Below are 15,433 nucleotides of genomic sequence, written 5' to 3' on the forward strand. Positions count from 1 at the left end.
CTCGGGACATGGCCTAACTTTAAGACATCCACATCTGAAAACAGATCACAACTCGGGACATGGCCTAACTTTAAGACATCCACATCTGAAAACAGATCACAACACGCTGGGAGGAGTTTACACTCCGAGGAGCTCTAGGCGAGCTCCATAGAGCTTCATTAGCTTTCGAGAAGCCTAACTACTTTTCTAATGAATGTCACGTGTCTAATGATGAAATCACGGACAACACTAATACATAACAATTAATATAAAAATAAAAAATATGTTACTAATATATTATAAGGTACAAATATATAAAAAAAAATCATTTTCCCTCAATTTTAATTCAAATACCAAAGAAAAGAAATCAATTTTAAAATACATTTCTTTTCCTTACTTTGATTCACTTTTTCTATTAAATTTGTTTTCCTCTTTCCTTCACTTTTTCTATACTTATTTCGTTTGGGTAGCTCACAAAAAATAAAGCGGGAAAAAAAGAGAAAGAACTGAAGCGCTATAAAGCGCGCAGAAGACAAGTCAAGAACATAAAATAGAGATCAAATTACAGAGAAGAAAGAAAGAAGAAGATGGCTACAGAGTTGCAAAGTTTTCAGCCATGGGTGGAGAAATAGTACATTCTTTCATCTTCGATTTTATAATTTCGTCATTTATTATTATTATTATTATTTTTAGTGAATTATTTTTCTGATTTCAAATTCGATGTTACCAGTCGACCTAAGCAAGTAAAAGATGTGGCTCACCAGGATGAGGTGGTCCGGGTCCTCACCAACACCCTCGAAACCACTAATGTAAAACCTTTAAGCTTCAATCGGTTCAGTACAGTTTACAGAAACCCTATTTTGAAAATCAATTTTCTGATTTTTTTTGTGGGTTCTTTGGGGTTTCCAGTGTCCCCACATGCTCTTCTATGGTCCACCCGGCACCGGAAAAACCACCACCGCTCTCGCCATTGCTCACCAGCTTTTTGGGTAGTTATCTGCTATGACTATGAACTCCTGCTTTTGAATTTATAATTCACGTTTAGCTTTTGCGTTGTTGGGTACTGAACTATGAGTCTAGAACTTTAAAGCTTTTTAGTTTTATTTTTTTTGCTATAGTAGGGGATATGAGTTTAGAACTCCTGCTTTTGAATTTATAATTCACGTTTTGCTATTGACTTGCTGGTTGCTGAAATATGGGTTTAAAATTTTAGAGCTGGAAATGCGAAATTGTCTTGTTTGTTGTTGTAATGTTATTCAACTTTGTCCTTTTGTGGAGTTGTTCTAACTCCTGAAGAATTTATATCAGGTTCAATGATTTTTTTAATGCTTGCAGTGTTGTATATTGTTTTTTCGTTTCCCCCCCTATAAATTTACACATTGGTAGATTTGCCGCTGACTTGAATCATAATCACTCAAGTTGTAGGTTTTTGTTTGAAATCTATTAGTGAAAAAATAAATCTAAAAATGGGTGTTGTTATTTTCACCTCAAAGTTTTTGTTATTCCTCTGTTCCTTTAGAAGTTAGTGATTGGGGTTATATTGTTCTTACCATTTGCATCACACCAATAAAGAAACGGGGTAAGAATTTTTTGGAAAGATCTTTGGTTTATTAGATTCTTACCGTAGACTTTTTGGTTTAGACCTGAACTATACAAGTCTAGAGTGCTGGAGCTTAATGCAAGTGATGACCGTGGTATCAATGTTGTTCGGACAAAAATAAAAGATTTTGCCGCTGTTGCTGTGGGTTCTGGCCAACGTCAAGGGTCTGTTATCTTGTTTAGAATTTGCTTTATATGTTATATTTTACGTGCTCTTATCTATTAAAGATATTTAGATCTATTTTACTGTGAAAGTTCAGGGGCTACCCTTGTCCACCTTATAAGATCATTATTCTTGATGAGGCCGATTCCATGACTGAAGATGCTCAGGCAAGTTTCTATCTCTTTTCCTCCTAGTATATTTTTAGTAAGTAGTATTAGGTGATGGCATGTTAAATGTATGATTGTATCTATTGTACAGAATGCCCTTAGACGTACGATGGAAACTTATTCCAGAGTCACAAGGTTTTTTTTCATATGTAATTACATCAGCAGGTATGTAGTATTGATATTATAGTTTGTTTGAATTTTACATAATATGATTTCGTAAAATGGTTTCTTCTGTGACAAAGTTTTTGATACCGCACAGTGATCTTATATTTTATTTTTAAAAGAATAAATAGTATTTTTGCTCCCGAACTATGACCATTGTATAATCGTGCTTCCTGAATAATTCGCGATGTTAAAAATTCGCTCTGAACTATGCACGTTACTAAAATATGAGACTTTTGTTAGATTTCGTCCTATGTGAGTAACAGATTGATGACGTTGCATATTGTCTGTTGATGTGGCAATGTCATGTGTAGAATAATTATCAATTTTTTCCCCCAAACTTTGACTACTACCAAATTATAACCCTTTTATAAAAAATATATATATGTTTTTCCTTAAAAATAATAATTAAATCCTTAATAAATAAAAATTTTTAATTATCAACAAATAACTCTTTTTTACTTTTTCTTTTACAATATTAATTAAAACTATTTTGGAATGAACATTTAAATTAAATACTAAAATAAAGAAAAAAAATTTAATTAAAGAGGTGGACGAAATACTTAAATAAATAAATAAATAAAAAATTTAATTTAAGAGGGCAAAGGTGAAAAAACTTTGTTTTAGAATTTATTTTTTAATTTTTATATTAAAATATATTTATTTTATATTATAAAAGAAAAGAAAAAGTAAAAAAAAAAGCTATTTGCTATTAATTAGATTTTTATTTTTTGAGTATTTGAATTTTATTTAATTAATTTGAAACTTTTAGCATTGATTATTTTCTTAATCTTTTAAAATGATTTTTTTATTTATTTTTTAAGGATTTAATTATCATTTTTAAAAAATATAAATTAGTCTTAATAAAAAGGGCACAATTTGGTAGTGGTCAAAGTTCAGGGGGCAAAATTTATAATTATTTTACACATGGCACTGCTACATCAAGAGACAAAATGCTACATCATCAATCCGTTAGCCACTTAGGACGAAATTTAACAGAAGTCCCATATTTCAGTAACGTGCATAGTTCGGGGGGAATTTTTAACATCACAAATTATTCAGGGGCACGATCATATAGTGGTCATAGTTCGGGGGGCAAAAATGTTATTTATTCATTTTAAAAACTTAGTTATGTCCCTTGAATTTGTTTTTATTAAGTGCTCTTTATACTTTTAGGTCTTGTTTTGTTTGGAGAGATTCCTTTTAGCTGTCATGGCGTTCATAATAATTTTTCATGCATCTATGAATTATTACTTGAGAATGAGATTACCATGCTACCTAGTTTGACATGGAGATAAAAAAAGTAGAGGTAGCCAGGAAGGGGCATTGGTTTCATTTTACCCTTATGATGTTTCTGATTTTCACTATGATCGAATTTGTTGGGCACGTACTACTCTCATTACATTTTTATCCTAACTTCTTTTATCTCTTTTACTTTTATTTTCATTTTATAGTGAGAGATCCTCTCTTTATGATAGATTTTCAACACGAATTATACGCTGGTTGTTAACGTTGAATAGTATCAATAACTGAAGCTGATCCTTTTATCAGGCTTGTAAAAAAAGGGATTAAGCTGTTTTTTTTTTTTTAATTATTTTATTTTTTCTTGTATGATAGCTTGTCAAATCAAACTTAACAGGGGGAAGTCAAATTGTATGTAAAAGTTATTATTTCTTATCTTTAGATTGCATTTATAATCATCAACTTTTCATTTGCTAATATAGATAATCATCTTTGTATAGGATCATAGAGCCTCTTGCGTCTAGGTGTGCAAAGTTCAGGTTCAAGCCACTTTCAGAAGAAGTCATGACGAGCCGGGTATTGTACATTTGCAACAAAGAAGGTCTGAATTTGGATGCAGAGGTGTGATATAAGTTAAAAGCCTGTGTTTGAAATCGTCAACTTGAATATCAATGTTCAGATCAGTCTTAAATTTTTAATTCTATGTCACAAACTATGCCATTACATAGTCTTAATATCAATGTTTGCAGGCTCTTTCAACTCTAAGTTCTATTTCACAAGGTGATCTTCGCCGGGCTATTACATACTTGCAGGTAATAGATTCTGTTTAACTTTCTAAGTATTGTGTCTATTTGAATATTTACGTTTCTCAAATACCATAGCTATAGTATCAAGCATACACCCCCAACTTTCTTGGGTGGAATAAAAGTGAGTTATTACTTTACCAGTATATGTAAGGATGTGCTCCTTTTCTTTTGTGTTTCAATTTAATAGGATTATATTTCTTTTTGGTTTTACCGTTTCTGTACCAAGGAATGTTGAATTTGATATCATATGGTATCTTTTTTTGCTTGGAATTTCACATGACGGTGTGACATCTTCAGTGCTATGATATTCTTTGAAATTACAAATTTTCTGTTCTTATCCTTTCATTCAACCACACACACACACAGTTACTTTCTCCTCTTGCATTAATCCTATAGACAATGCTGGTCCTGTAGTATCCGGTTATCTGGCTGAGTTTCTCATCCACTTACTTTTTGTGCTGAAAGTGCAGTCAGCAGCGCGCTTGTTTGGATCGTCAATTTCTTCTAGGGACCTGATTGGTGTTTCTGGGGTGAGATAAACTGTTTTATGCTGTTTAAAATTTAAAATTTAAAATCTGTTTCTAATCTTTGTACAAAATAAAGGATCTGTTGATTCTGTTTAATATGTTTTCTTCCTTGTTAATTTTACCTTTTTGGAAAAGTTTTAGTTATTTCTGTTAATTAACTTTGGTGCTAATATATGATAAGGAGTTATAATTGAAAGATCTTAAAATGAAATACACAATGTGTATTTTAGGTTGAAGAAGAGTTGCTTTTTAGTTTCACCCTTTGTATTATGGTGTGACTAGTAATCTAATCTTATGTTTGGGCATTCAAGTGTATGTATTTGTAAGAAATGGCTAGTGTCAATTTTCTGGAAATAGAATATTTTGATCCCCTGAAGACAAGATGCTTTTTATTGCAACGCAATTCAATATTGACAACATGTATGAAAAGTTTGGGCATTCTTGACATCTAAGATTTTATGTGCTATTGTAGACATTTTTACTTGTTATGTTGTTAGTTTGGTAACCTAACAGCATCCAAAAAAAATTAAATTCATGAGGCTTTTTTCCCTAGAAAAAATAAAATAAAAAACTACAACTTATTTTTCCTTAATAGTTTTTTTTTTGTTCTATTCTTTGATGCACAATATACTGACTTATGAAGCGTGCACTCAGGTCATCCCACTTGAGGTTGTTGAGGCTCTTTTTACAGCTTGTAAAAGTGGTAACTTTGATTTGGCAAATAAGGAAGTCAATAACATTATTGCAGAGGGATATCCTGTCTCTCAGATGCTTTCACAGGTCAAAATATTTATTGTTTTAGCTTGTGTATTAGCAGTTTGTGTATCATATGTATATACTAAAATTATGTTGCTTCCAGTTATTTGAGATGGTTGTTGAAGCAGCCGATGTATCAGATGAACAGAAGTCTAGAATATGCAAGAAATTGGGCGAAGCTGATAAGGTTATCTATTTGAGAATAGCTTTATTTTTGCTTCTAATAATGATGATTTATATTAATTTGCTCTTTTTCTTGACTTTTCCATTACATAAAGTTGAGAATCAAATGTAAATATCTTTTGAAGTCGAGGGAAAGGGCACTGTGGCTTCCATATTTTCCTTTTTTCATTTTACTTGGGGAGTTAATTAGAAATAAGACATGTTGGATAAAGAATACGTTTTAGCACTCAATTTTACTTGCCTTGTGGATTGCAGTGTCTTGTTGACGGTGGGGATGAGTACTTGCAACTGCTCGATGTGGCTAGCAACACAATGCGTGCTCTTTGTAACATGCCAGAAGAATTCTCTTATAGCATTTAGGTGTTTGAGATGCCAGAACCAGGTAACCATTTAGTGAGATGTTGTAGAAACAACTTATTAAATTGCCTGAAAACTTTTTAATTGGTGAAAGAATGCGTCATCCCAATCGGTTGCTGACATATACAACGCCTCAGTTATGATTTGTGCAAGTATTCTGAGATCCCCAGGGGTCAGAAACCAACCTAATCTTGGTCTGCCATCTAGATGCTTCAATCCTTGAGTCATTAGAAAGCAGGTAAAATCTATGTTTAACCATAAGCCCTTCTGAGACTGTGCTCCAAAATACATAACCATTATTAATAGCAGTCTTTTATCTTATAACGGCCCTCTAAAGAATCAAATTCAACTCAATCCTGTCCTTGATTTGAGGTCCATTTTCCTTCATGACTTGATAAGCAAATTTTCAATCCGCATCATATATGGCATGCTCGAAAGTCAAATATATATGGTTGCAGCATAATTTTGGCATGCCTTGCAATAATCAGTGGAAACCAACCATGATGTGCTCCCCGTTATTGTTTAAACTCATATGGAGAAATAGAATTGGACTAAACCAATTGAAAGCTACTTCCACGTTTACATGATGAGCCTAATAAGCCTCGTTTAAACAGCGACCCTAAGATTACGGGTACTATCATTGCTAGATTTGAATGGCATCTACTTTTTCTTTTATTTTTTCCTATTTTTGTTTGAGCACAAAGTCAAGAAGCCAAATTTGTTGTTGAAATTTTAGGACAGCTACTTAGTTGAGTCACTCTTTTTGGAGCCAAAAACGTTTATTATATATTTATATATATATACTGTGTGTTGCGCGCGCCTTTTGTTTAAATTATTTTATACAACAAATCATTTTAAATCTGAACAAAATCCCAATCCATCTTAATTGGAATAAACAATTATCATTTGTGAGATTTTAACTAGTTTTGTATGACCCTGTGTCATTATATTCTGAATCCTTTGTATGGGATTATGAAATAAAATCCTATCGGTTTGCTGATAAGAATAAGATAATATGTGGAATTAAACAAAACAAAATAAGGTTTGAGGGCAAGGTAGAATTATTACATTTTGGGGCAAGTTAAATTGTAATTTTCTCTATAGGTACATACTAAAGTTTGTATTAATGTGTATTTTTCGTAATAAAAATGGAAATGAAGCATGTTTTGGCTTCGTGGTGACTTGTTCAGTCAATTGAATTACTAGTATTACACATCACTCGTTTGGGTTACGTAGTTTAAACTTATAAACCTTAAATCAAAGTAAAATAATTGGGAGGATAAAGTAATTTTATTTAACTTATTGTTAAATTGATGTGGTAAGATCTGAAAAAACTAGACATAAATTGACCCCGATATCCCTTGATCAATGCTTGTTAATCTTCCGTTTTCTACCTCATCAAATAAAACATTGATTGTACAAACGGTTGATTTTACACATCACGTTAATAACGCCATCGCATCATCAATGGAAGTGAATATTAAGTGATGTTAAATACTTGTCTAAACTTATACTTGTACAAGCATGTTGTTAATTTTATTTATAGAATTTATTAAATTTATATTATTGTTATATAAATTTTAAATAAATAAAAAATATTATATATAAAAGAATGACATAAACATATTAATGAAAAATTAAACTATGATTTTTAAAAATATATATATATATAATATGATAATTTTTTTTAATAAATATTAAGATTATGTATTTATTATTATTATTATAATGTTTTATAGTATTTAAATTTATATTAATAAAAATATTAAATATCTAATTTTGTATTATATATTATTATAATAATATTTTATAATATTTGAATTCATATTAATATAATTACTAAAAAAATTATGATTATATATTATTACTATAATAATATTTTATAATATTTAAATTTATATTAATATAATTATTAAATATTTATTCTTGTATTATATATTATTATAATAATAATATTTTATAACATTTGAATTTATACTAATATAATTAATAATTATACTTATTTTTAATGAATTTTAAAAATATATTCCGTTAAATATTTAAAATATTTTGTTAAAACAAAATATTTATCTTTTCTATATACTTTTTATATAGAAGATATATATATATATTATTATACATATTAAATATCTAGTATTCTATTAATTAATATTATTATAACAATAATTTTTTATAATTATTATATATATAGTTTTATATTAATTATTAATATAATAATAATATTTTATAATATTTAAATTTATATTAATATAATTAATAAATATTTATTTTTAGTTAATTTTAAAAATTATTCTATTAAATATTTAAAATATTCCGTTTAATAAATCAATCCGTTAAAATAAAAAATTTTGATTATCCACTTTTTTATCCACATTTTTTTTTTAATATATATAAAAGATATATATCTAGTCCGTGAAGAATACTCTTTTTTTTTTTTTATATATATATATATATATAAAAGAGATATTTCTAGTCCGCGAAGAATACTTTTTCTGCCCACTTTTTGATTACTTCTGCTAAATAAAAATCTGTGCCATCTATTAATCCCACTGTGAACAAAATTTGAGCCGTCCATTAAGACTATAACACATCATGTTACATAGAAGGAGAAATTTGAGGTTATATCCTTAATAATATACTATATTTGATTTATATGAAAAATTTAATAGGCATCCTAAATATATGTCATGTTATATAATTTTGACTATAATACCCCTTTTATTAAACTTCACACTCTCTCACATTAATGTGCACCCATTATTAATTTTTGTATTTTACATAAAAAATTTAAGGCTTTAAATATACTAAATGTGTAGATCTCGAAAAAATACTAAGATTAAAAAAAATAAACTAAAACAGACATTTAAGCAAAAAGTTATGGTTCACCAAAATTTTCGTCAAATTTCAGCATAAAGCATCGATATAGCATTGATGTACCAACGATTTTGCATTATTTTGGCAAAAAATCAAGTTTTCATGATTGCATCCCAAGAGTATCGAAAAAGTATCGAAAGAACATCGACTTTGCATTGAAAAAACATCGTTTTGACAACAAAAAAAACCAAGTCTTTAAGATTGCATCGATTTTCCATTGAATTTGCACAATTTTGGCGAAAAAATTAATTTTTGTGGATGCATCGCAATTGCATCGAAGAAACATTAAAATAACATTATTTTCATTAATTTTTTTTGTACAAAAACGATGTTATTTCGATACTTATGCAATTGCGATGCATTCACAAAAATTGATTTTTTGGCCAAAATTGTGTAAATTCGATGCAATTTCGATGCGATCTTGAAAACTTGGTTTGTTTTTGCCAAAACGATGTTTTTTCGATGCAAAATTGATGTTGTTTCGATACTCTTGTGATGCAATCATGAAAACTTGATTTTTTGCCAAAATGATGCAAAATCGATGGTACATCGATGCTATATCGATGCGCTGCGCTGAAATTTAACGAAAATTTTGGCGAGCCATAACTTTTTGCTTAAATGTCCGTTTTAATTGATTTTTTTTAATCTTAGTATTTTTTCGAGATCTGCACGTTTATCATATTTAAAGTCTTAAATTTTTGATGTAGAACACAAAAATTAATCATGAATGTATATTAATAGGATTAGTGTTTATGAAAAGGGTATGTTTGTCCAAAATATAGTTGGGGCACATTAATAAGAAAAGTGTTTAAGTTGGCATATTAAATAAAATTCTATGTTATGATGCTTAAAACCTAAAATTTTCCCCTAGATATATGTAATGTCACTTATTATTATATGGGTAAATGAAATAGCTACACCTGCCCCAAAGATTTAACACCCACCAATAGATGAACCAAATCATTTATATATATATTAGTTTAGAATGGTTATGGATGTCAATTTAACCCGCGGGGTAGGGTCCTCATGGGGACCCACCCCTAATGGGATAGGGGCGGGGAACATGACTCACATCTCGAAGTCGTCCCGTTTATAATGTAATTTATATTTTTAATATAAAGATTATTAAAAATATATTATATAATAATTTATATAAAAATATATATTTATTAATGGTATAATTTATTGTTTTTTAATTAATTTATATTAAAAAGTATTAATTATTTAAAAAAAATTATATACTTATATTAAACGGATACCCAATAAGATCCCGACCATGAAACAGGACGGGAACGGGGGCCTTCCCCGACCACGCTCCGCCCCATTTACATCACTAAGAACGGTTACAACTTGCATTAAAATAAAAACGAGACTCGTTCAACAACGTGTTAGAGAAGCGCACATTGAAAGGTTGCACTAAATTCTCAGTCGAAGACTTAAAAGCATGCAATTGTGAGATAAATACATACGTGGATATCTTCCACTCCCTTGATCTTTCAACTAGCAACGAAAAGTCTCTTTCTATTCCACACCACAAAACAAAATGGGATTTTGTTTTTGAAAATTACAAAATGGTATTGAACCAACCCAAATAGTGAATAAATTTGTCATTTTATTTTTATTATAGACTAAAGTCAATTAAGTGGCTAAGACTAAGACCCCCACTTCAAGCCTTTAATCTCGCCAACACCATTCTTGAATTTCCTATTTTTTATTAGAAAAAAACAAAATTATTTTCTTTCATTGGCTGCTTGGAAATGCTTCTACACTACTTATAATTATATCTTAATTTTTTTTTTAAAAAAAAAAAAAGAAAAAAGAAATTTTTTTTTAAAACCACTAGTCACCAGCAGACTTATATATATAAATATAATTAGGTATAGAGAAACCATTACATATACACATACACACACACCGAGAGTGAGATCAGAGAGAAAGACTCAAAGAAAGAAAATGGGTGTTGACGAATCGTTTAAGAAGCAGGGAACAGTTCCATTCAAGTGGGAGATCAAACCCGGTGTTCCCAAAGCCCAACTACAACAAAACCAGGATCATCACCACCACCACCGTTCACCACCGCAGAAGCTTCGACCGCCGCCGTCCGGTTCGATATTCGTCCCTCCTCCACCAGAGCCACAACGGACTCCTTCCTTTATGTCCAGTTCGCGTAGTCGGTCGGAGCGGTGGCGTTTGGACAAGTCGATTCTGTTCCGGTCCGAGTCTGTGTCTGTGCCTATGGGAATGGGATGCTTCCCTTCTCCTACTCAGCTTAAGAAAAAGGCGAGCATGAAGAAGAACGAGAGCCGCAGAACAGGGCCTGACTGTGTGTCTTCGGAGCTGGAAACGCCTTCACGGTGGTCCTTTTCGTCTCGGAAATCGATCGTTTCGCCGATTCGAGATCGGTCGTCGTCGTCGTCGTCGTCTCCGTGTCCGTCGTCCTGTCGATGGTCACCCTCGCCTAGGCCCGTTAGTGACGCCGAGTGGGCCTCGTTTGGACTCTTTTAAAACACTCTTTAATAATTATAATTATAATAATTACCATCAAATTTGTCTTTAATAATATTATCGTTATTTTTATTTTAAAAAATATATATTTAAGTAATCACTGAAAGTTAGTGCCTTAGGCCAAATGGTTGCCGGCCTACTTTGGTGGATAATTTATTAGTTAGTATCAAGTCTGTCTATTATATGTTGTTCTAAATTATGATAAAAATATATAAAGATACTTTTGTGTATCTGTAAATATTTAATGCAGAAATTGGTGAAAATTATTATTTTTTTTAAGTGATTTTGTATCGTGATTTATTTTTGATAATTTTTTATAAAATAAATTTTGTTTAAAATTTGATTAGTTGTTTAAAATTTTTAATTGATTATTTGAATTTTTTAACTACTTATTTAAATTTTTTACTATCTATTTAAATTATGAAAAATAATTTTATAAATAATTATTAAACTCAGTTAAAATACAAAATAACTTTAAAACAAAATAAAAATAAGTTACTTTGACGGGACGCAATATTTAATGTTTTTGGTTTAAAATTAAAAGCAATTGAAGAAATATTTTCTATATCATAAATTCATGATTGAGTCATTGACTTCTTTAGTCTTTGTGGAAATATTATTATAATTACTTCATTGACTTCATTTTGTCATTAACAAAAATAAAAATGCCAAATTTATTCGCTATAAAAGTGAGTTATCAAAATTAGGGCGGTGTAAAATTTTTTACAACCCGCCTAATTCGAATAAATCGCCCAAATTAATCTGAAAAAATCACCAAAAAACGTAATCCGAATAAATTGATCAAAATTTAAACCGCCCAATTAAAAATTTATTATTTTTAATATATTCAAATAAATATATAAATTAAATAAGTTTTGTTTTAATTTTTTTACTATAAATTTAAAATATTGTTTTAAGCTTAAAAATATAAATTTCACACTATTAGTACTAGTGTTTAAAAGAAAAAAATTACAAAAATGTTAAAAAAAAAATACCACTTTTGTTTGGGCGGGTTGACCCGACCAACCTGCCAAAAAAAAAATACAATTTCGGTTTGGGCGGGTTAACCCGACCAACCCGCCCAAATTATTGGACGGGTTAATTTTTTTTTTTTCTTAATTGGGCAAGTTACGGGTCACTTTTGCTAACCCGATTATGACATTGGACAGGTAAAAATACCTTGTAACCTGACCATCCTGCCCAATGCTCAGCCCTAATCAAAATAGTGAATTGTTTAGACTAAAAATGACTTTTATATAAATTCATTGCCAAGTGTCAAAGATATTTTATTTTAAAAGTTAATAAAAGTATATTTTTTATAATTAAATGTTTGAAATTATTATTGAATAATTTTTTAAAATATTAAAAAATTTCATATTTATTAATTAGACTATAAGAGTGTAGGAGAGAAGAGTAAAAATTTAAAAATGCTATAAAAATGGAATAAGAATATTTTTTTTGTATTAAAATATGTGCTTTTCTCTTTTATTAATTTATTCTTACTTCAATTAATTTTTAAATTTGTATTGTTCTAGCTTTTTCTGGAGGATTCTAGCTTTTGTATTTCCGACTCGTGAATAATTTTCAACGTGATTTTTTTTATGATCATGAATATTTTAGTTATTTAGAGCATCCTGCAAATTTTTCAAAAAATTATGAATAATTTATAGTGCCGAAAATTAGATTCAAACATGTTATTTTCCACGTGCATAAAAAAATTAATCACGCGTGCAACAACCTGTTTTTAAACTAGTTTTCGGCACTGTAAATTATTTGAAATTTTCTGAAAATTTGCAAGATGCTCTAAATAACTACAATATACACAGTCATAAAAAATCGTATCGAAAACTGTTCACGAGTTGAAAACACAAAAGAACCCCACTGGTACGGCTCTTTTTAAAGCCCCTATCATAGAAATTTATGCTTTTTCTTATTATTATTATTTTTTTTGTAATTTTATGAATTTTATCAATAAAATAAATTGTTAACATCTATGGAGCACATAAAATTTATTACATTAATATTATTATTACATTAATATTATACCGAATCATAACAAATAGCTTTCTTTTTAATTTTTTATTTCTTTTGTCATATCTTTCCTTTTAATTTTAGGAAAGGACATTTATTTTAACATTGACATCTTAGAATAATTATTGAATTATACAAATAGTTTTTGTTTACAGGCTATTTAATAAGGGTAAATACTATTTTAGTTATTGTATTCTATAAAATTTACCGTTTAGACTTTTTATTTTGTTAAATGATAATTTGGACTCTGCGTTTTGTAAAATAGAATAACCCAACTTTAGTCAAATGTTTTGAATATGACTAAAATACCCTTGAGTTTTATTAATTAGTGAATTAATTAAATAATTAAACATAAATGTTAAATATAAAATGATATAAATTGATTTTCAAATAAATATAATTGAAAGATATTTTACTTAATTAAATAAGCATAAATATCACTAAAAAATGCCTATCTATCTAAAAAAAACAATATTTATTAAAACTTTAAAAACAAAATTGAAAATCAACTATTCGTCTTCTTTTCCTGGCGACGACATGGATTGGGACGATGGTGGGCTGGGTGTTGGGGGACGGCGCAGGAGCTTGAACGATGTTAGAAGGGTTCGAAGGCTACAGAGAACGGTGACAAATGGGCTGAGTTCTCTTGCTTTTGGTAGATCTGAGAAATGGGTGATGGGAGACGCAATGGTGAAAAATTGATAATGCAAGTATACATATAGTTTCAAGTAATACAGTGCACAAGCATGAGTATCGTCCCATGAAGAATGAATTACTAAGTATCAATATTTAATTCATAATCTCTATTTGGCTAATGAAAATTTGTTGAAAAGAAAAAAACTAAAACATAAACATAAACATAAAAACTACGAAATAAAAACAATTAAAAACTATAAACTCTAAACAAATAACAATGAAGATAATTAATTAATGGATGAAAATTAGGAAATTTAATCTCATCATCTTTCCACTCTATTTCTTTAATGCTTTATTATCATAAGATTTTTGTAATGCCCAAAAATCCCTAATGCGGTTTAATGGTTGGATTAGTAGGCCGGGAGGGCCACAATTGATTTATTATGCCATTAAATGATTATGTGAATTATATTTTAATATGATGTTAAATGCATGAATGTGGGTCCATATTTCATTATATGAGCATTTTGGTAATTTGGCCCGTTGAGGGTGTAATTGAATATTTGTATGCATGTTGGTGAACTATTGTTGATGCCACATTATAATGTGGATTTGTTCGAGCCATTCGGCATGAGACGATCTTTGAATGCAAGTTAGCGGTTTAGTCATAACGGGATTAAGTTCGGGGCTCGGGGTGCGTCTCGGGGTATTTTGGTGATTAGAGTGTTGCCGGGAATTAAAGGGTAATGAGATATGAACTATTGGTATTTGAGAATTTTGAGAATAACGAGAATTGGATGGTGTAATTATGATTAACAAAATAGGCGAGAAATGACGGTTTTACTCTTGGGAGCCTTTAGAAAACTTTATTTGACCTAGGGCAAAAATGTATTTTCACCTTAAGTCATATTTAAGCCATTGAAGGCTGTAGAACTTAGGCAACAGAGCATAAACTCATCTCTCCCGTACCTCCTTTTCTCTCCTTTTTCTTTTGGATTTTTGGAGCTTTTCTTGAGGATTCAAGCTAGGGAAGTGGATCTTGAGGGCTTAGGATTGTGTTCCACCATTGAAGAGGATCCTAAACTGAGCTTGATGTAAGTTTCTAGCCATCAAAACTCTAGCTTTGCCCTGTTTTTGGTTTGGTTTTCAGCTTGATTTTTCTAATTTGGTTAAAGGGAATTGATGGGAGTTTTTGGCTAGGGTTACTTGGGTTGTGATGCCTAGGACATGTGTAGATGGTTTTTGGGACTTAAATGGAGGTTTGGAAGCTTTGGTTCAAGTTGGAAATGGTGGAGTCAAAGGGGGAAAGTTTCAGGGCAATTCTAGCTGAGTGTAGCGCTACAGTGCCCACAAGTGGGCGCTACAGTGCTACTCAGGAGGGTTTCAATCTGTCTTGGGAGCTAGGGCGCTAGGGTGGTAGCGCTACCCTGCTCCTTCAGATTCATG

General features: G+C 30.1%; 2 protein-coding genes across 3 annotated transcripts; both read left to right on the top strand.

Moving 5' to 3' along the window:
* Window positions 1–442: 442 nt before the first annotated feature.
* Window positions 443–6,762, top strand: LOC133803861 (replication factor C subunit 4-like). Of its 2 annotated transcripts, XM_062242003.1 has the most exons (13): window positions 443–610; window positions 710–788; window positions 889–968; window positions 1,621–1,743; window positions 1,839–1,908; window positions 2,000–2,073; window positions 3,813–3,933; window positions 4,062–4,124; window positions 4,589–4,648; window positions 5,300–5,425; window positions 5,505–5,588; window positions 5,840–5,982; window positions 6,037–6,762. In XM_062242003.1, exons 1-12 carry the CDS (start codon window positions 567–569, stop codon window positions 5,942–5,944), a joined length of 1,029 nt encoding a protein of 342 aa, XP_062097987.1. In that variant the 5' UTR covers window positions 443–566; the 3' UTR covers window positions 5,945–5,982; window positions 6,037–6,762. The 2 variants fall into 2 exon arrangements, with proteins under 2 accessions (XP_062097987.1, XP_062097986.1); XM_062242002.1 differs by having other exon boundaries at window positions 5,840–6,762.
* A 3,933-nt stretch (window positions 6,763–10,695) lies between these two features.
* Window positions 10,696–11,658, top strand: LOC133804185 (uncharacterized). Its single transcript, XM_062242350.1, has one exon. The coding sequence runs from the start codon at window positions 10,769–10,771 to the stop codon at window positions 11,318–11,320; it is 552 nt and encodes a 183-aa protein (XP_062098334.1). The 5' UTR covers window positions 10,696–10,768; the 3' UTR covers window positions 11,321–11,658.
* The last annotated feature ends 3,775 nt before the right edge of the window (window positions 11,659–15,433 follow it).

This window comes from Humulus lupulus, chromosome X, assembly GCF_963169125.1.
Source record: "Humulus lupulus chromosome X, drHumLupu1.1, whole genome shotgun sequence".
NCBI classification, from domain to species: domain Eukaryota; kingdom Viridiplantae; phylum Streptophyta; class Magnoliopsida; order Rosales; family Cannabaceae; genus Humulus; species Humulus lupulus.

Bases quoted from the DNA above. Each gene is read 5' to 3' on its own strand.
- LOC133803861 (XM_062242002.1), top strand. From the start codon at position 567: ATGGCTACAGAGTTGCAAAGTTTTCAGCCATGGGTGGAGAAATA. The intron at 1,909-1,999 runs GCAAGTTTCTAT...TCTATTGTACAG, and splicing joins CCATGACTGAAGATGCTCAG to AATGCCCTTAGACGTACGAT. The intron at 2,074-3,812 runs GTATGTAGTATT...ATCTTTGTATAG, and splicing joins ATATGTAATTACATCAGCAG to GATCATAGAGCCTCTTGCGT.
- LOC133804185 (XM_062242350.1), top strand. From the start codon at position 10,769: ATGGGTGTTGACGAATCGTTTAAGAAGCAGGGAACAGTTCCATTCAAG.